General features: G+C 37.3%; 1 protein-coding gene across 1 annotated transcript in view; it reads left to right on the top strand.

Annotated features, from left to right (window-relative positions):
• LOC115413249 (protein phosphatase 1 regulatory subunit 37) overlaps nt 1–21,895 on the top strand; it is a 114,395-nt gene that overhangs the window by 24,404 nt on the left and 68,096 nt on the right. The window contains exons 4-8 of the mRNA XM_030125983.1: nt 5,215–5,315; nt 5,513–5,632; nt 8,711–8,858; nt 14,104–14,259; nt 16,069–16,181. Coding sequence (XP_029981843.1) covers nt 5,215–5,315; nt 5,513–5,632; nt 8,711–8,858; nt 14,104–14,259; nt 16,069–16,181 — 638 coding nt within the window. The remainder of the gene's footprint in view (nt 1–5,214; nt 5,316–5,512; nt 5,633–8,710; nt 8,859–14,103; nt 14,260–16,068; nt 16,182–21,895) is intronic.

Genomic DNA, 21,895 nt, shown 5'->3' on the forward strand with positions numbered 1-21,895 from the left:
CAAATAAAACTTATTGAAACACTTTATTAAGGCACAATTACAACAGCAATTTGTAGCTTTTCATGTCCTGATTTTGTTCCTATTTTTGGCCCCAGTATTTTATTAAAAATTCATTAATTTTGGGATGGCTCAGAGCGAGAGTATCATTTTTTTTGCATTTTTCTGAGGTCATCATTAGGTACATCCTGGGGGGAAACATGTCTAAATTTCTCTTTTATTATTGGGTCTAATAAACTGGCAAAAATACCAAAATAATCCCAATTTCAAAGAAGCACCCAAATACACAACAAATAATTAAATAGTATTAAACAGTAAAAAAAAAAAAAACCAACAACAGTAAAAACAGTAAAAAACAAAACAAAACACTCACACACACCCCGCCCCCTATCCCATTGTTGATTGTTACACATTGCGGATTGTGATTATTGCACATTATTCATTATTGTGCATTATTGATTATGATTATTCCACACTGATGTTTTACCATTACTGCACATTGTTGGTTATTACACATTCCTGATTCCAGGTACCAAAATAAACCCAGTTTCATGGAAAGACCCGAATATAATTATGAGGTCATAATTGTAGGTTAAACTTCATATCATAGCCCTAATCCTGAACTTAATCTTAGCTCTAACCATAACCATAACTTAATTCTAAATTTAAATGTCATTCATCTGAACATCCAAACCTGCTGGACATCTTCCAGGGAGGTGTTTGGCCTGTGTTAGCTCTCAGAGCAGAGGAGCAGACACACGAGTCTCCAGCAGCAGCGTAAACTTGTGCGAGATGCCACGATGGGCGTCACTGTCGTCACGCACTGATGACATCTGACTGCGGGTGTCGCTGCCTTATTATCTTCCCGACGCAGGGCGGATTAGAAAAATAGGATTTCAGATGGCTCTCCCTTCCACCTCACACGCCCTCTGCCATCGCTCAGTTAAGTGATTATTGTTAAAACACAGAGAGAAAAAAAATCATTTTGGAAATAATTATGATAGTAATTATCATTTCCCCTTCTTGGCCGCGGAGATAAGAATTAACCCAGGAGAGAGAGAGAGAGAGAGAGAGAGAGGCGGTAAAGTCATATAGATTTGTTTCATCAGTCACAGTTTGATCTGGAGTCTGACTCTGTTTAGTAATCAGATTACCCAGCAGTAACTGTAATCAGACACTAAAGTAGCCATAACATGTGACTCAATGTTCATGTGATATTCAGATTATGAAGACCTCCTTCACTTTGTACGTCAAGATAAGATACTGTATTATAGATATATTAATAAAAATAACCGTATTATGACAAATAAAAATGAGAGTTTATGTGGAATTTGACAGAACGTTGGAATAATATAGTGTTCGTGAAAAAAAAAAAAACTTACTTAACCTTAATTTTTACAAGAAATCGCATTCGCTCAGTTGTAGCATATTAACTCTTTAAAGAACTGATATTTTGCTTTTTTAAATGGAATTGTACATTTTCAAACATTTCCTTGTGGTCTACATAAACTGTAAATGCTCTGCTTGGGTCTGAATTCTTCATTAATTCAACTCCACAGGTTCATCTTCAACCCTATTTCTGAGTAATGACACCAGAAAGGTTGTTTTGAGCGCTGGCCCTTTAAACGCACATGAACCCACCCCCTCCAGGTTGTTGGCTGTGCTGCTCTGTCCCGTTCAACCAACAACTGAACATTTTAAGTAATCGCTCCAAGTTCTAGACATATTTTCAGTATGGAGTACAACCACTGCTGCTGACAAACAATTATGTCGTACTGAGAAATACTGAATATTTCTCCGTACTGTCGTACGGAGAAATGTTCATTGGAAATCTTAACTTTATATGTGCAAATGTTGTGATGTAACTAGTTATAGATGTAACAAATTAAGCAGGAATTGAAACGGGTTGTAGAAATCCACTCGATTTTTGCAGAATGAATATAAAGATAGCTTTGCAGCACCTGGAGGGTTCAAATTCAAACTTTATGAACTATTAGGGTCCAAAGATACAAATAAATGAACCAAAGACTAATAAAAGTGGGTTTAGCTAAATATGACCCCTTTAAAACAGCATATGACTATTATCACAATTTTTTTTTCAAATTTGTAAAACCCCAGTGATAGCCTAATTATCACTCATCCATTAGTATTTAAATTTAGTCGGAAATGTTGTCGCAAAGTGCACTGTGGGTATGGCGACCATTCCAAAGCGGGTTTTCACAGATTTGGTGCAAAAACGAGCCAGATCGCTACAACGTAAAATTCTCCAGTCCACCAGAGTTGTTTTAAACAATGAGTCGAGTCGGTGAATGGAGGTAAAGGCCACATTTGGGTTCAGCACTCATCAAGAGACAGTGAAATTACTGCTGCGTGGAATTCCCATTCCCACAATGCAGTCCGCGACAAAATCTCCGAAAAAGCCTGAATGACATTTTGGTTTATTTGTTGTTTGATAATTAGGCTATCACTCAGGTTTTACAAATTTGAAAAAAATTGTGATGAAAGTTGTACGCTGCTTTATACGGAGCTTGTAAGGGGGCATTGAGAGAAAAAAAATCAGATATCGCAAAACTGTTCTTCCAGGTCATCCGTGCTCAGAACGGAAAAAAAAACAGACACGACAATACAGTGGGAGAAGTTTATTGAGTTGTACTTTCACCTGGGCCTAAAATACAAAGATATTAAAACAGTGCTTGGCAGTAGACACGGGCTCGATGTTAGTGAAAAACATCTTAGAAGATTCTTCAGCGGGAGTGGACTTTCTCATCGCAAAGCGGATTCGGATCTTGCGGTCCGGGATGACTTAAGTAAGAACTAAATGCAATACTCTGAACAACTTCACGGGTATAGATGGACGTACAGGTGAGGAAAGACAATGTCAGATTGGCATTAAAACATTAATTGAAAATATTGAAAAAAAAAAAAAATTCTCTCCATGTCCCCTAAAGGGCTCCGTATCTTAAAGCACCAAAGTCATAATATTTCAACAAGCAGCATAACTGAATGAAAAAAAAAAACCTCTGGTGCCTAAAGGGTTAACAGTACTCTGTAAAATCTTAGCTGTTTAATTTTTTTTGCAGGGATGTAATGAGCATTTATAGATTTTTTTTTTTCAGTCTTTTTGTTAATATTCAATAAGAACATGCTGGAATTATGCACACAGTAGTAAAAAGACATACAAATAAACAGATGTCAGCTTTAGTGTGACCTGTATTCCCATGAGTATAAGTCACCCAAATACTAACAAACATTTAACATATATTGAATAAAACCTGGAGTAAAACAGCAGAAGATTAGTGTTAATGATATAATGATGTTTACATGTTTTCTATGTATTCTGACATTCGTTCATTCATTCATTGTAACCTGATAAAACAGCCGACCCAATGGCGGCAGTTAGCCTGAACTGTATATAAATTATACATGAGATCCAGGAGGAGTTTAGAAGTTTACACTGGGTTAAAATGTTGCTCGATTACATGAAGCTCCACTGCATGAATATACATAGTGGAATAATATTTATTTATTTATGTATGTATTTATTTTTCCTTCTTTCTTTATTGAAAATTATTAGTTGCCACAAATTTCAAAGGAAAGCAACACAAACATTCCACATATTGCTTCAAACAATATGGAGGTAAGTATAATGATACAAAAAATGTGATACAAACAAAACAAAATTATAAAATGTTTACAAAAAATAAATGATCAAACAATTTGAGGGTACGTTTACACTTGCGTTTTTTGTTAAGACTAATGTTTTATAATACAATTGTAATTCTTTAACAAAGATATTGATGGTAGGGAGGGATCTGGAGAATTTTGCTTTATGAATATGATATTTCCCATGAGTATAATTAGATTAATTAAGAAACTTAAAGGTTTATTAGAGCATTCACATTTAATTATCATTTCTCTTTGAGATATTAAGATATGATTTTTGGTTTTGTTAAGAATAACGTTCTCCAATAATTCCAATAATTTCTCCGGAATAATACTTACAGATCCAAATCAGAATAGTACATATTAGAATAAATGTATAAATAAAGATAAAATAAGGATTAATGCAAAGTATATGGTTGTAAGATGGTGTTCCAACTGAAAGGCAGTGAATGAAGTTGAGCCTTTCATTAATATACTAGTGTGTTTAGACAAAAACATGTGACTTTACCACAGTATTACACAGGCGTGCATGAGGTGATGAAACGAAAACTTGATAGTAATTTTGTTATTGTCATTGCCAGCAGTAAAAACAAGCAAAAACAAAAAACTGTCATACCTAGCAAGTGTATATGTAACACTTTTACAGCATTAATATACAGTCACGGAAAAAATTATTAGATCACCCCTTGTTTTTTTTCAATTTCTTGTTCATTTTAATGCCTAATACAACTAAAAGGTACATTTGTTTGGACAAAGATAATGATAATAACAAAAATATCTCATAAAAGTTTAATTTCAGAGCTGATATCTATCCAGTTTCCATGTTTTCTTGATAATAACCAAAATTACTTCAGTTCTTACATCAATAGCTATGGTATTGTACTGACAAAAACAGTGCTTTTAGGCATTCCATGTTTTTTTTTTATGTCTGTTTTAGTCACATGATACACACCGGAGTTAGTACTTGATTGCATAACCATTGTTTTTGATGACTTTTGATGGTCTAATATTTTTTTCCGCAACTGTATCCACTGTAGAACTGTATTTAAACATAACGTGTTGCGTTTTTGTTGAGTTGGATCGAGTCAGGGTTAATTTTACGGAACAGTGACTGATTCGGTCTGTTGTACCGCATCATCGTGACCAAATATTCGGTAGGTAAACTGTTTTTGGGGAAGTTGTTTTACTAGTTTGTATGTTTATCAACTACATTGATTACATTTTTCTGCAGGCAGTCGGTAATCAATGAAAGCCTTGGAATTCACATCTTGGAAGACCAATCATGAAAAAATGGGTCTCGTAACTGGAGCTGTTTTCATTATTTCTCTTCTCTGTTTCTGATTATGCCTCAGTGCTTTATTAAAAGAAAACATGCGCACACACACATACACGCAGAAGGATAAAGTTTGCCTCTGAAGGAAGTTGTTTTGCCATGATTTTTGCTGAAATGTTCATTTCAGAAAAAGTATAAAGCACATTTAGAGCCGTGCAATTTTTGCCTGTTAGCAAACAGCCTCCCAATTATCTTCTGTTTGATTGCTTGCCTCTATCAAGGTGAGCGATTAGACCACCGCTCCTGTGAAGCTCTGGAAGTCGTCCTGAAATCGCTGCACTTTGATTTCATCAATCTGCAGGCAGCCCAACTGGAAGAAAATGTGAGTTTTATGAGCAAAACTTATTTTCTTCATCTTCGTCTTCCAATTCCAATACAGTTTCATATTCAGGCCTTCCCTTGTATCAGATTAAAGGCTATTTTTTCCTTCCAAAAGAACTTCATAACATTCCTGTCAAATTTGGGGCCTTGCTTTCTTCATTTTTTCCTTTTGCTGCTTTTTTTTTCTGTCTCTTCCAGGGTGCCTTGTCCTTGCTGGATATGATTTTGTACTATGAATCTACAACCCATCTTGACATTTCTGACAACAGCAGTATGGGAACATCGGGTTGGAGGGCCCTCGCTCATTTGATAAAGCAGGTTGGCTGATGCAGTGGAATAGTAATCTTTTCTTGTAGGCTTTCTCCGGGGGATAATGTACATCCAAGAAAGCCAGTTTGTTGCACATTACACGGATTGAAGATGCAGGGCAGAGCAAACAGGGTGAGAAGTTCCCTCAGTGTAAACACATGAAAACCATGAATGTGGGCCATGTTCCTGCAGAAACGTACACCGATGTGACAAAGACAAAACCCATCAGTCCACCGTCCAATGAGACGGAACCAACTATCACAGAGACAACTTGTCATCTGATACCTGTTTGTCAAATACTTAATTAATTATTTACTTAATTATGTATCAATACATTTCCATATTTTACCCTTTTCTCTCTCTACTCCTTTTGACATCCTTTTCCTCTTATTTCCTGTGAAATGTGTGTCATGTAAGAATATGACAACACATTTAACCTCAAGTGGGCCAGACCGGTAAAATACTAATAGCATAATAACCTAGAAATAATGTCAACTTTAGGGTGACAAAAGTTACAAAATTAAAGTAAAAGCTAAAAAAAAAGTTACATTATGCAATTTATTTTCCTCTAAAAAATATGAATAACTTGAACAACCTGGAATTTCTTAAGAAAAATTAGTGCAATTTTAACAGTATTTAGCCTCAGTTTGTCATTTAGACACGTGCATTACAACTTACAAATCACAGTGGATCTACAGATACACAAAACATTTAGTAACAGGTAGAATATTGTTAAAATTACACTTACTTCTCTTAAGACATTTCTGGTTGTTCATGTTATTCACATTTTTTGTCAAAAGATACATTGCAAATGTAAACATTTTCATGTAATTTTACATTTTTGCACTAAAAGAGGATTTGTAGTTTATTTATAGGTTAGATAGATATTTTACTGGTTTGATCCACTTTAAATCATATTAGTCTGAATGTGGAACCTCAACTAAAAGGATTTTGACACCCTTGATTGTTTATATTGTTGATGGTAAGCTTTGGACTTTTTAATTGACGTTGAATAAATGAATTTCTAGCACTGAATTTTTTTTTGCACTGAAATTAAGTGTCTGAATTTTTTTCCTCTGAATTCAACTCTTCATATTTTCAATACCACTTTTATTTTTCAATGTTCATAAATTCAGAATAAAAAAAATCACATTTAAAAAAATCAAGTAATATTAATTCAAGTTACTCAGATTCAATAGGCCAAATTCAGATGGTAAAATTCAAGGTATAAAATTCAGATCAAACATCTGGGGGTCGGACCCCCACTAGTTGACTGCCTTCCTGCATTGGTGTCACATGACCAACCTAACATGACTTGACTGGCTGGCTGTCAGTCGACTTGAGATAGAATTGATCGCTTATCCTTGGTTTCCCCGATGTTTGATCTGAATTTTACACCTGGAATTTCGGGGTATTAAAAACATGAGGAGTTGAATTCAGAGACAAAAGATTCAGATGCTTAATTTCACTGCAAAAAATTCAGTGCTAGAAATACAATAACTTTTATATTCAAAGTTTGATGAGACTGATTTACTTCCATATCCATCTGTCATTATGCCAAAAGGATAAAAAGCATTTCCCATGTCAGTATTTTAAAGTCCAGCTTTCAGACATTATCAGGGAACTCTTCCAACTGGCACCATTTATTTAACCTAGTTTAACTTAGTTTACTTATGTAATTTACTATAACTTTTGGAGACTGATTTTATTTATAGAGCTGTACTGGAAGGTATAAAGCATTATCAAATATACTGTGACATATATCGAAATTGATTAGTATAGAAAAATCTCTTGATCATACTTTTTTCTGCATCACTAAGCCCTAGTACAATCAAATACTACAAATACTAACCTTACGTTGATCACATGAGCAGTGCATGACTTCAACAAACAATAATAATGTTCTTTGTAAACTGGTAAAAGTTTGTCAGTACTTTAACAATTACTGGTTCCGGTATTTTTCCCATGAACTGTCCTCTTCATTCTCCGTTGCCCTGATCACTGTGTGACTCAGACTCTGTTTTTCTTCTTTCTGCTTCTATGTATATATTAGATATCAGAGGACAAGCAGGCCAGTCCAGGGTTAAGTGCGTATCTACCTTCCTCCTTTTATGTGTTTGGCGACCGATGGTGAAACTCTCTCACCTTTCTTTCATTACACATTCTCACCTTTTTATCTCACCGGCCGATACACCATGAGCTGTTGTGAAGGCACTGTGTCTGGTGTTGTCCTCGTCTTCGTTAGCAGTTTTTCAAACATCTTCTTCTACAAAACTGCTGGTCAGATTCATTTCAAATGTTATATGTACCTTCCTTGGGATAATGTCTACAAAGTATGTTTATAATTTTGAGAAATGTAGTTTTTTGGAATTTTTGGTGATTTTTTTGATTTTTTTTTACTTATAATGGTCCATATTTTGATGGTTTATAACGTGAAAGTGGTTACAGGTATCAGTATAGTTACTATTTAGCAGTAACAGGAAGTCATATATGAACTTTCATTTGGGTCCATCACCTTTGACCTTGAGTGACCTTGAAGGGTTAAACCAAGGTCACCAATGACTACATTTCAGCAATCTTCTTCTCTGAAACTACTGGTCAGATTCATTTTTTAAAAATTATGTAGCTTCCTTTGGACAATGTCAACAAAGTTTTTTCGTAGTTTTCAATTTTTTATGATTTTTTTTTTTAAACATTAAAAATTTGCCTTTACTTATTGATGGCTTATTAAATTGAAATGGTTCCAGATATCACTATAGTTACTATTGAGCACTGACAGGAAGTCATATATGGACTTTCACTGAATTTGTTGAGTTCTCCTCCAGTGAAAGTACCACCCACTTCTATTGGGAGATTGATCTCCTGCATCAAAACCACAGGACTCTAACATAGAGACAGAACCTGACAACCTCACAAATTCAAGTTGTTATTGATTCTTGATAGGACATGCTGGTGAGCTACAGGGACATTTGTCTTCTTTTCTTTTTTTTGTTTTTGTCTGTCCGTCTTTCTGTCTATATCATTGTGCATGTGTCTCTGTCTTAACAGGGCAATACCTATATATGTGTATATGTGTGTGTGTTTCAGAGTGTGCGTCTGTCCAGACTGGATGCGTGTAACGTGCCCATGGTGGACTATCCGGCCCAGTGTCTATCTAAAGCTCTGCTGACCAGCCGGCTCTCAGTCCTGCACCTTCACAATGCCCAGCTCAGTGGTGTGCCCCTCTACACACTGGGTACACACACCTTCATTATATTTGTTTTTTTTTTTTTTCCTTCTGTGGTGAGTGTGGACCATGTGGATGAATTCTCAATGTGTATGGGTTATGTGTCCATGTGTGTGGGGGCGGTTGTTTTTGTGTGTGTGTCCTGTGGCCAGCAGGACCAGATTTTGACCTGTGACCCTCTCTGCAGGTCTGGACCCGGATTAGAGGCCTAATCTCTTACCTGTCACTTTACACACCGCTGCACACATCTATAACGGCTCTGGCAGCCAGAACGCACACCAACACACACATACACACTCATATGAGCATACACACATGTACACATTTAAATATGTATAGTTCTCAAACTGAAATATGACCTTAGCTGCACCAAAACTTCGCATTACACATATGTAGGGTTTTTCCTACTAGCATAAAACAGAGGTGTTTTTTTCTGGAAATAAGCGTCCCAATAGTGGAAGGTCGTGTTTATTTGCAGAATTGGTATGTGTCTTGGCTTCATCAGTAAGCAGATTTACTTCGTGTCTTTAAATACTGTAATAATATAGGTCCAAAAATGTCTTATTTTCAGAAGTAAATAATAAACAACAACATGAGTTCTAAGACCTCTACATACTTAAGGAAACCTCATCTTATATGCCTTGTATATACGGTCATGGAAAAAATTATTAGACCACCTCTTGTTTCTTTCAATTTCTTGTTTGTTTTAATGCCGGGTACAACTAAAGGTACATTTTTTTGGATAAATATAATAATAACAACAAAAATAGCTCATAAGAGTTTAATTTCAGAGCTGGTATCGAGACATTTTCCATGTTTTTCTTGATAATAACCAAAATCACATCAGTATCTATGGCATTGTACTGCCAAAAACAGTGCTTTTAGGCATTTCATGTTATTTTTTTTGTCTGTTTTAGTCACATGATACACACAGGAGTTCGTACTTGATTGCATAACCATTGTTTTTGATGACTTTTGATGGTCTAATATTTTTTTTCCGTGATATTACATCTACATAGTCACACTCACATGCTTAAACAGTTAATATAAGTCCACAATCCTAAAAAAAAAATACAATTTTAAATAAATAATCAAACCATGAAAGTGTGTTATACCCCTTAAAATTCCTATTTCTTAAACAACCATTAGTTTCAGAGAGCATAAAGGTTGGATTGTGTTTCAATGGAAAAAGCTCATGTGGTCTGAGTCCAGACTGGCCCCGTTCCAGTGTAATGGACGCATCAAGGTGAGAAGACAGGCAGATGAAGTGATTACCCATCAGGCCTAGTCAGGGGCGTTGCTACCAGTTGTGGGCCCCATGAAAGATAAACGTTGCGGACCCTTCATAAAATTCAGTATCTTGTTGATTTGTCAGAGCAGGGTGGGGGTGGGGTATACATGGGGGGGGTCCATAACTAATGTAACTTATGCTGGTGTGAATCGAAACTGAAACTTAATATGCTTTCGACGTCCGACTCCTGACTTTTATGCCTCTATTCAGGGACGCCGCTACCAATCATGGGCCCCATGAAAGCATAATCATTGTGGACCTTACAAAAATGGACATTTCCCATCTTATCCATCTGTCGGACCAGGGGTGGAGTGGGGAGGGGTGGGGCACACAATGAACAACATCGTAATTATGATACCAAAAACGTAACTGAAACTAAAGCTGCATTCACCGTTCGCCTCCTGAATTCTACACCTCTCTTCTACAGCGGATTGTACACGATATTTTCGCTACTTCTATATGCACTTGGCCCCCTCCACTCCTTTATGGGCCCCCCACAAACACTGGGCCCCATGAATTTGTCAAGTTTACCCCCCCTTATTGGTGCCCCAGCCTCTATTATACAGCGGATCTTACATGAAATTTTCACAACTTCTTGCCTGTATACACTGGAGCCGCTCCACTCCTCTATGGACCCCCCACAAATGCTGGGCCCCATGAATTTGTCATGTTCACCCCCCCCCCCCTCTTTACGGCACCTCAAGGCCTAGCGCCTACAGCACTAGCCTGTGGGGGCAGTGTTGTGATCTGGGGTTTGTTCAGTCGGTCAGCTCTAGAGAATGACCATATTTTTTGTAGAATGGATTGTTCCTTCCCTCATGACATATTCAGAGATGACAACACCAGGATTCATCAGGCTCAGATTGTTAAAGGTGTTTCAGGCAATGAACTGGCGACATGTCCTGGGTGTACCCTGCCTTCGCCTATAAGTAGCTGGGATAGGCTCCAGCGACCCCCGTGACCCTAGTGAGGATAAAGCGGGTTCAGAAAATGAATGAATGAATGTTTCAGGAACATGAGAAGCATTTTCTCACATGGATCGGCCACCATAGAGTCCCCACTGAGAATCTTTAGGATGTGATGTGAAGACTTTACACAGCGGTCCGACTCTCCCATCATCAATACGAGATACTGGCCAAAAATGAATACAACTCTCGACGGAAAATAAATGTTGTGATGTTTATAGTGACATTGCATATGTTTATTGAAATGATCCCACGGCGAATCCATGCCATAATGAAAGCTAAAGGCGGTCCAACGAAATATTGTGTGTGACTTGTTATTTCGCTGGGCATTGATGAATACAAACACTATGGGCAGCAACTGATAAACAACACTCAGAGGGGGGTTTATGGATGGATAGATGTGGAGCACTCACACTTATGATTATGATGCTGGAGGATGTCATACACCCCCCTACTGCCCTGCCCTAAAGCATAACATGCAAACCGTATTTTGACATTATTTTGTACGTTGCTAAGGCTTTTTTTTGTGAAAAGTCTATGTTTTATGTCATTTTATCAGGACAAAAAACAAAAAAAAAGAAAAAACAAAACAACCTGTCATCCTCACTCAGCTGTGAGCAGAGAAAGACCCAAATGGACACAGTATGCTGCCCACTCCTCCCCACTGCAACGTGTTCCTCCAACCAACATTTTCAGCCGCTTCCTGGATCTCTTTGATATTTTAGGGGTCTCACAAGCCCACCCCTCCCTCCCACGCTCATCCTTCACCCCCACCGTATTCTCTGCGCCTTTACCGAGCCTGCTGCCACCTCCCCTTCCCTCCCTGCAGGGGGTCCCGGCTGAGGATCATTGCCTTCGATCGGAGGGGCCTCTGATTGCGGGATTGGGCGCTCACGGTAGAGTCGACCGGATCAATCCTACCGATTCCACCATTTGGTTCCCACTGTGACTGATGACAATGTTGGCATTCCACATGCAGCCCGACAGCCTCGATCAAATCTGCGGCATCGATCTGGATGCAAGGGCAGCAAAGGCCCAGGCAACACGGACATGTGTACAACAGTACAGTACACAAGGAATGCCCGCAGAACGCTCCTCACCATCACACATAAATACAAGAAATGTCTCCAAAACACATTTTTAAAGCTGTGATAAAGTACCATAATCAACTGAGTCTTAACAGTGCTGTATACACTGACATTTGTAAAACAGGGCCTTGAGGTTTTCGAAGGTGCTGAGGGAGTACCACTTGATCTTTGCGGCAGTAATTGCAGGAGGCGGTGACTCCTGCTGTGCTCTCGTTTTCATGCTCAAGTCCACTCACTATCAATCAGTCTATCGCAGTCACAAGTCACCACGAGGCCCGAGTTTTTGGCACTTAAAGGACATACATGTTAAATGAATCAGACCTAATACCAATTTAAAACAGTCAATAGGTATTAATTAAGGTGGGCTGGTTTTCGTCCACTTCTAAAAGGAAAAGAAAGCAATTTGCACAGGCTCTGATTTCCGCCACTGCCGGGTTCCTCTGCTGCTCTAAAGAGTTGGTGTTTGTCATCATTTATACTTTTCTAATTATCTTTGTATTATATTATGTTACCTTTATAAGGCACTCAGAGAAATACGTATATATTGAGATGCCAATTTTTTTATTTTTAATTGTATTTTACACCTGTTTTTTGGGCCTCTCACAGCTCCCATTTCACTGTCATTAGTCAGTTTTCCATTGACCCTCAAATTGAGCGAATATAAATTGTGCATAAAAATTTACCTAATGGAAAAATTTCACCAAAACTCTCATTTTTTGATTAAAAGTTTTTGCGCTGGCAAGAGGTGGTTTTTTGGGCGTAGTACAAATGGTATATCAAGCAAAACTGCAATGGAAAAACCTTTTTTTCGCAACTAGAGTCACGTAAATAAAAAGAAAAAAAAAACAGATGTTGACGGACATTAGAACAGGCAAAGAAGAGTTTTAAAAGAAATATGGCGTGGTATGTGTGGACACACCAGGAAGCCAAATTATTTTTAAAATTTGTACAGGATAGAGGGGTAAAATATTATAATAATGAATACATCTGTAAATCAACATGATATTTACGTTTGTCGCCATGTTTATGGAATGACTTCTCATGTCATCTCACAATAATAAATAAACAAATCATCGCATTTGTGATTTAATGGAAAAACCGACATTACGCACTTCCGTTTTTTGACATTTAGTAAATATTGGTACAGTTTTGCACAGATGTCCAATGGAAAAGCAACTCTTGTCTTGTCAGTGTTGTGACAAATAAAGATTCTATTCTGTTCTACTCTGAAATTCCAAATTTCAACCTTAGTGTGTTATTGGAGGATCTAAGAAGACTTTATTACTTTTGTGAAATTTAAAAAAAAAAAATGTATTATGATATAATAGTCAAGGTCAGTGAAGTTACCATATTGGGTTCCTTGTCCATATGTGGCAAAAATAAATAAATACATAAATAAAAATGGTAAAAAATTCAAAAAGTATATGTAAAAAAAACAAGAAAAAGACATGTAAGGTGAAAGGAACATGTATTTTAGAACATTAGACCAACATCAGTCCTGATTCAGACCCCTGTCCACATCCACATTCTCCCTTTGAACATCATTCCTTACATTAGTGCCATTACTTCATGGTACCTAACAAAGCAGGTCCACTCACTGTTCATGCAGAGGTGGACCTTACAGACCCTGTAGACCACATTGGACCTGAGATTGTTGACTCACTGTCCTCACTGGAGCTGTTGCTGTCACTGTCTTGTACTGTGTGCAGAAATGACCAAAAATAGTCACTTGCCTGATAAATTGCAGATTCAAGTAACTTCGGGAACAAGCGCTGGCTTCCAAGAAAAACTTATTTCGTCTTGTACAATTATGTTTTTTATTTCAAATCAAGAGAAGAACTCAAATACAACACAATGCACTAGTGTGTTAAAAATGTTTCTGAAATGTTTTCTTTCATTGCTGCTTTTAGTTACTGCTCTCAAGTCCAATCGAGCTTTGCAAGAGCTCCACCTAAACAACAACCGACTGAACAGTTACCAGGATGCACTGCAGCTTGGAGACCTGCTACGCTACAACAACACCTTGCACATCCTTGAACTCAGCAACAATGCTATTGCAGATGCAGGTAAGAAGTTTACATTTGGTACAGTGCAGAAGTGTGCATTTACCACTGTGTTTGCATTTTGGAAATAAAGGGTTGTTAAAAAGACACAATGAAATAGTTATGCTTTATTTGTTTAGCTTATTACCTTCAATATTTTGGAGTGTTCTGTTTAAATTTGTAATTTCTTTTTTGCCTTTTGTTCACCTTTATATTTTTTTCCTACTTATGTTCAAAATAATGTTTATTATTATCATTATCACTAAATAAAACAGAACTCAAAAGTCATGTGTTAATCACATTGTTGGGCTACAGCGTCACCAGTTTTTGTCTTAGTGAGTATCCACAGGGGTTTAAGTGTATTTGATACTCGATAAAAGAAAAGTATTGTAGTGAGATGCACAGTGACGAAAAACGTATATGCCAATATGTCAAAACTAAGACAAAAGGGTAATTTATTAGGGATGGTCATACTTTTTTGACAACCAGTGGCTGATAAGTGATGCTGCAGAGGACTAACAAACCACTAATTTCAGTTTCGAAAATAAATTGTAGTTGTGTTTGTAGAAAATGTCACCTGAATTTGAAACAAACTTTTGAACAGTTGTCAAAAACAAGTGCAAGTGATGCAGGTTTCCATTAAGTGTGTTAGAGTGAATAAACTAGGCTGCATTGTGTGGTCAGACGGTGGCGCTGTGGGTTATGTTACACATGGCTGTAGTAATAATTAGAGTCGGTAAAGTACAGCAGAGGTTGAATATTTTAAATTGCTGTAATTTTCATCATATCAAAATATCTGGGAAGATGCTGTAAACAGTTATTCAGTCAGATGATCAACCACAAGTTAAATGCTTCCTATGTGTATTTTTTAAAAAAGAGAAAAAAAAAAACCTAAGTGGGCAAAAAAAATCTAGCCTGGTCAGCCATCCGGTTTTCTCAGTGTATTCAATACTAAGAAAACGGTCTGGAACTGGGCCAGTCGCTGGGAAATATGCACAATCTATTCTATACCGAACCAATCACAAGTCTGGGGGGTAGGTGTTTCGCAATGCGTCATACGCAAAGTCAAAGTTAGTTCCATGTCCGCAAATATCTTTACAACTGTTGTCGGTTGTTTGATTCAAAAATAAGGATTGAATTACAGATTACATTATTATTATTCTTAAGTTTCTCTGACAAAAGCGTCACGTCCATCTTATCTGTGATTGGTTTACTCTGCACCTGTTAGTCCCGCCTTCATATTTGGATTCAAGCCTTGCAATTCCAGATGGATTTCTCATTGAGAAAGACGGACGGCTGGACAGGCTGCAAAAAACCCTCAGATTTAGCTGTTTCGCTAAATATTTTCCATTACAAAATATACAGTTAGTGTGTTTACGGAAATAGATCTACTGTGGATACAATGTTGGTTCTTCTATTTTAACGGATTTCTCTGGTTTTATGCTAAGCTAAGCATTTTCTGATGTTATAAACACTGCATAAAATGAGAATATTAATCATTATGTACAGAGTTTGTAATTGTAACACACCACCCTGTACTGTGGCCTTGTGCAGATGTTATTAATTTGAAAACACTGGTAAGTATCTGCAGTAAAGCATCAGTAATGGTCAATATTGTGGGAGGGGTCATTATGCCCTTGCATAGTCCAGCTTACATTTTGTCTAATTAATACAGGATATGTGTGATCATGTATGAAAAGGCAACCTTTTTTATAGTTAGTAAAGCAGTGCACTCCCACTTAACATCTGTCAATACTATTTTGCTAACCAACACAAGCTTGGACAGGAAGTGAAGTTCATCATTTTCTGCTTTCGGGGTATGATGTTATCCAGGTTTGGAAGAGCTTTGTGATGGTCTGAGGTGGCAGACAGCTGGTCTCAAGGTCCTGCTGCTGAGGAACAATCAAATCACTGCAAATGGCATGGTCCATATGGCCAAAGCTCTGGTAAGAAACTTAATACCAGCTTTTAATTTGGGATAGAAATAAATCATAATAATTATTAATCATTAATAATTAAATAAAGAAAAGAGAAAATGGTCCACTGTTTTGGACACTGGTCACTATGTTGACCCACTTGAAGAGCTAGTGTTGTATAGTAACAAAGTAATAAAACTTCACTACTTTACTCGAGTTACTCAAATTTGTATTTTACTGAGTGTTTTTTATTACCCCGCCCCCCAAATGGGAGGCAAGGGATATTTATTTATTGTTTGTTTGTTTGTTTGTTAACATTCTAGCAGCAAAACATGGTTGAATTCATACCAAATTGGGTTTGTAGATTGCCAGTGACCCAGAATAGATCTGATTACATTTTGGGAATAGTAGGTCAAAGTTCAAATTTTGTATACATTTTTTAATTCTTTTTTTTCACCATTTCCTTATAATGGGTGACATTTCACATGTCTATAAAGACATGAGTTTTGTTTCAATTTTTACTTCAGACTTGGCCCATATGTAGAGGCAATTGATATACTGACAACACTACACGTATTGACATAATGACATCAGCTGGATCGATGCCAAAATAAGCTACAATACGTGCAAGGGGCGGAGTTTGTTGTGCCTGGCACCACTTGTTTTGTTTCCTTTCACTTTTACTTCACTACATTTCCTAACTCAGTTGCATACTTCTACTCCAATACATGTCTAATGCACAATATCGTTACTCGTTACAAAAAAATTAATTTAAGTAAATTTAGTGTTTTCACCGCTGAGATTACCAGTGACTGCAACAAAGTCAAGGAGCTGATTTGTCACTGGGCCTAATCGTGAAATGAACAAGTGCAAACAACGGTCCACACTCTCCCTCCCATCAACAGGTTGCTGACAGGTTGAGTTGAATGAATTTATATCATAAAACAGGTTGGCTTTGTGTCAGTGGTTTAGACTTTGGATTCCTTGTTTACGAAGTGTAATGTAGGCTCCATGTTTTAGGAGCCACATAAGTGTTGTAATATTATTATTATTCACAATTCCTTTTGCAGCTATCTGTAAAACTACTATATCAGGCATCCAGACAATGTATTATAGCTCCAACTACAGCTCTTCTTGCTCTGTGGTTTCTGTGTGTCATAAATACAATGTCCATGATTTGGTTAAATAAACAATAATAATAATAATAATAATAACAATAATGGATCAGATTTCTATAGCGCTTTTCAAGGTACCCAAAGCACTTTACATTATTGACCCATTATTCATTTGCTCTCACATTCACACTCTACCTCTACAAGAACTACCTAATGGTATCTCTTCATTTGCACTAATTATTATAGTAAAATGAACTGTGGTCTGAATAAAGACAGCAAAAGAGCCTAATGCTGTGTTCAGACCATTTCTACCTCTGCATGGAAAAAAAAAAAAAAACACAGTCCTGTCATTCATTTGAATGGTGCTCATCTGCAAACCAGCGGGGTGCCCACCCAGGGGGGCTGCAGCTTAATAATGCAGGGCTGGGTTTTCTCCTGGTTTTAAGAGCATTTAGGTGCTGTCTGAATTCAGAGGAGGAGCCATGTTCTTTAGGCAATTTGAAATTACATGTAGGAAGTTATTTCACTTTTTCATGTAGTTTTTGACCATTATTTTTATTTGTAACAAGCAACATGAAATGTACAGGTTGCAGTTAAACATCTTTGCATATTTATCTCAGCATTTTCCTTAAAGGAGTGAGATTGTTAAATTAAATTATGCATTTTTTTTTTTTTTTAATTCTTTGTTTATTTGGAAAAGCAATTTATATAAAACTTCCCTTATGGGTACAATTCAATTTCCACATGTCAAAATGAAAGAAGATGCTAATCCAAGATTTTTAGTCAAATACAGAACAAACAAAATAAATAAAGAAAGAAAAGTGAACTGGAGGAGAGGGCTTACTCCACTACTTCATCAACAAGATAAAACACATTAAGGTGTGTATGTTTACATTAACCTAAACACAAATGTATATCATATCATCATATCAATGTATATTGTATTCACATCACCGATGTATTCACTTCACATCCATTACAAATTTAACATAGTTTGTCCATTTAGACCAAATAGTGAAAAAAGATTTTTTGGGGTGGGGGGGCAAAGTTTGCCTCAAAAATCTTTGGTTAGTATGATACCTAAATATTTTGCAGATTCTGCTTCCCAATTCCATCTGTACAAATTCCTGATCTTGTTCGGTGGGCTGTAGTTTAGTGTTAAGACCTGAGTTTTGTTAATATTAATCTTATAACCTGACATTGAACCATAATCCTCGATCATTTTCATAAATTTCGTTAAGGTTTGTGTTGGGTTAGTTAAGGTTAGCAGCAAATCGAAATTATGCATTTTAAAACATTTCGCTGTGGTCTACATAAACTGTAAATGCTATGTTTGGGTCAGAATTCTTCATAATTCAACTCCACAGGTCCATCTTCAACCCTATTTCTGAGTAACGACACCAGAAAGGTCGTTTTGAGCGCTGGCCATTTAAATGCAAGTGAGCCACTTCATGCCCCACCCCCTCCAGTTTGTTTACTGTCCTTCTCTGTCCCCTTCAGCCACTTGTGTTCGTTCATACAGTCAGCAACTGAACATTTTAGGTAATCATCTCAAAGTTTGGGCATATTTTCAGTATGGACTACAACCACTGCTGCTGACAAACAATTATGTCATACTTGGAGAAATGTTCGTTGGAAGTCTTGACCTTATATATGTAAATGTCGTGACGTAACAAGTTATAGATGTAACAAATGAGGAAGGAATATAAAGATAGCTTTGCAGCACCTGGAGGGTTCAAATTCAAAGTTTATGAACTATTTGGGTCCAAATACACAAATAAATGAACCAAAGACAAATAAAGTTCTCTTTGAACTCACCTACAGTGAAGTGTATACTCTATCTGGAGTGTTAAAATACAAAACCAATTTCAGATTATGTGTATTTAATCATACAATGGGGAAGATTTAGTTTAGCTGATGGCTGTCCGTCCATTTGAGACTATGAACCAGCCTTTCTAAGTTACTATCTTAACACTAAAACTAAGCTTCATTAATGCTTTCGTCGAACAGATACCTGCTTTCCTCCATCTACTATCAAAGAAATGAAGTCTGCCAGCCTCATCCGGAAAATCCCCCCCTCTGAAAATGTCCCGCCTCCACACGTTTTTCCACTGTACTCTCCTAATAACATGCATTCCTTCTGCCTGATTGGCAGCATAAACTGCACCTTCCTGTCATGTGAGTGGCGATTGTGGAAGTCAAAAGGCTAGAAATTAAAGGCTTGCCTCTCTCTCTCTTTCTCTCTCACACACATACACATACTCATCCAGTGCTACCAAAAGAAGGAACAGTTTGATTAAATAATAGATGTGGGTTAAGGAGGGGTGCTCATGTGTCCTGCCACTCACAGGGATAAGTAGATGTCCTTGCAGGCCATAATGATGATAATTAGACCCGTTGCTGGTTGTGTCGAATATGATGATGAGGAGAGCTGTTATTAACCTTTCTGGTTGGTGTATCTGCTTTTGCTCCCTGTCCTCCAGGGTTGTTGCCTTGTGTCTTGATGGACTCAGACAAGTGGGCAGATGTGGGTCCACTTAACTTCATAAATGTAATATTTGTTGAAATAATTTATCTTATTTTATTTTAACCCGTAAAGACCCAGTGCTACTTTTGTGGCAGTTCCCAAATTTATTTCTTCTCTATTAAACCTTTCTTAAGTGATTTATCACCATTTATTGTAATATTATCTCCTTTATTTTGCGTATTTTCAGTGAAAATCAGGTATTTTCCGGTCTTTAAAATACTGATCTTGTAGATGTGCATAAAAGCTCAGATTAAAGTTGAGGGTTATTATATCAGAAACAAACAAAACTGAAGTAAAAGGGAGTTTTTCAGCAAAGATATAACTTCATGAACATAAAAACAAGTCATTTATCAAACTCTGTAGGTTTTACTGGTGAATCAGTGTTGTCGAAGATCCCTATGGAGCCTCTGAACATCCAAATGGGTCATATCTGATGACCATGAAAAGACAACAAACTGCATTTTACAACAATTATTTACATGTATTGATAGGATTAGTGGATCAGAAGTTATTGAACAGTTTACATCAGTAGATGCTTTAGGTCGACGGTGGCTGTTTGGGTCTTTATGGGTTAAGGTGATGCGGGATACGTTGTGTTTTTTTGTGTGTTTTCCCCTTTTTTTTTTCTTTTTCTTCAAAGCCGGCATGTCATGTGTGAAAGCATACTGTGTTTTTTGGTGGTTTCACACTCCTACCCCCCTCAAACTTCTCACTTCAACCCTCCCGTGGGTTACGTTTGACAGGCTTCAACCATGCTTGACTCTCACGCACTCTCAACCACGCAGTCGCCTCTTTAATTGTCTGGTATTATCCCTCGTGCATATCCATTCGAGATGCTCTTCTTCCCTCTTCTCCTCCCTTCTTCACCGTAGAAGCTCCTTGCCACTCGTTGGATGTGGCGCTGCCTCTGTCTGCCGGGGAAAAAAAAGAAAAAAAAAGAAGAGGAAGGGGGGGGTCCTCTCAAGTGTGTTTGTTGTCACCGCGGTGCAAATTAGCTCAGAAGAAGACACTCAGCGGGTCTGTCGGTTGCCTTCCTGGCTTCCTTTCCACCCCCGCGATCCCTCTCTTCAGAGCAGTGACCAGAGGAGTTTAACAAGGGTGGCGAGGCGAGGGGGCAACCGGCGAGTGGGTGGTGCGTTCCTCTTCAAGCTGTTGGGCAACATGGGCCCCTTGTGCCCCAGACACCCCCAGCTTTACGCTCCAGCTAATCAACCTTCAACGCTAATGCGGCTCTGGAGAGAGAAAACAGTAGTTCTGAGCGTTTAACATGAGAGGAAACATTCTGAAAAAGGAATAATAATCACCACATAACAATAATAACGATAATTAAAACTTCTCAGCCTTTCCAACACTTTTCCTGCACAGTGAAAGTAACACAGTACTGTACTTTTACTGCCTGAAACAAACATTCAGTTTTGGCTCAAGTCAAACTCAGACTCACTCACTTAACTAACCCACTTTTAATGCAGCAGTGATTAAGACTCATCATTAATGCACTGTAAAACCGGATAAGTTGAGTTTACTTCAAAAATTTGAGGAAACTGATTGCCTTAAAAAAAAAAGTAATGAGTAATGAAAACTTGAGTGTATTAAACTTAAATGCTTGATTTGAATGGAATTGCTATTTTAAGTACAACACACTAAATGCCAAGTTAATTTAACTTAAAATTTGTTGCAATGTGAGTTGCTTTGTATAATCATTAGACTTAATATCATCTAGTGATGTGACGTTTACGAACAAATCGAATCTTTTGAATGACTCTTTGAAATGAACGATGGGAACCGAGTCTTTGTAAAGAGCTGTGGTTTTTTTTTTTTTGTTTAAGGAAGGAGTGTCTGATTGCCTGTCAATTTACTAACATACTGTTCTTGTTCTGAGAATTGCACTACAGTTCAGGTATTTAAGTAATTGCGGTGATTAATCACTGTTGTGTTTTGTGCAATTTTTTCCCTATGTTTACACACATTTATTGTTCTGGTTTTGAGGAGAATAAAATGTTATTTCATAAAAATATATGTTTTATTTTCTTCTTCAATTTTAGGCTACAGACTAGTCCACATAATTGTACCATGATGTTTTTTGTCAAATTCTAGCATTTGCC

The sequence above is a fragment of the Sphaeramia orbicularis genome, chromosome 22 (genome assembly GCF_902148855.1).
Source record: "Sphaeramia orbicularis chromosome 22, fSphaOr1.1, whole genome shotgun sequence".
NCBI classification, from domain to species: Eukaryota; Metazoa; Chordata; class Actinopteri; order Kurtiformes; family Apogonidae; genus Sphaeramia; species Sphaeramia orbicularis.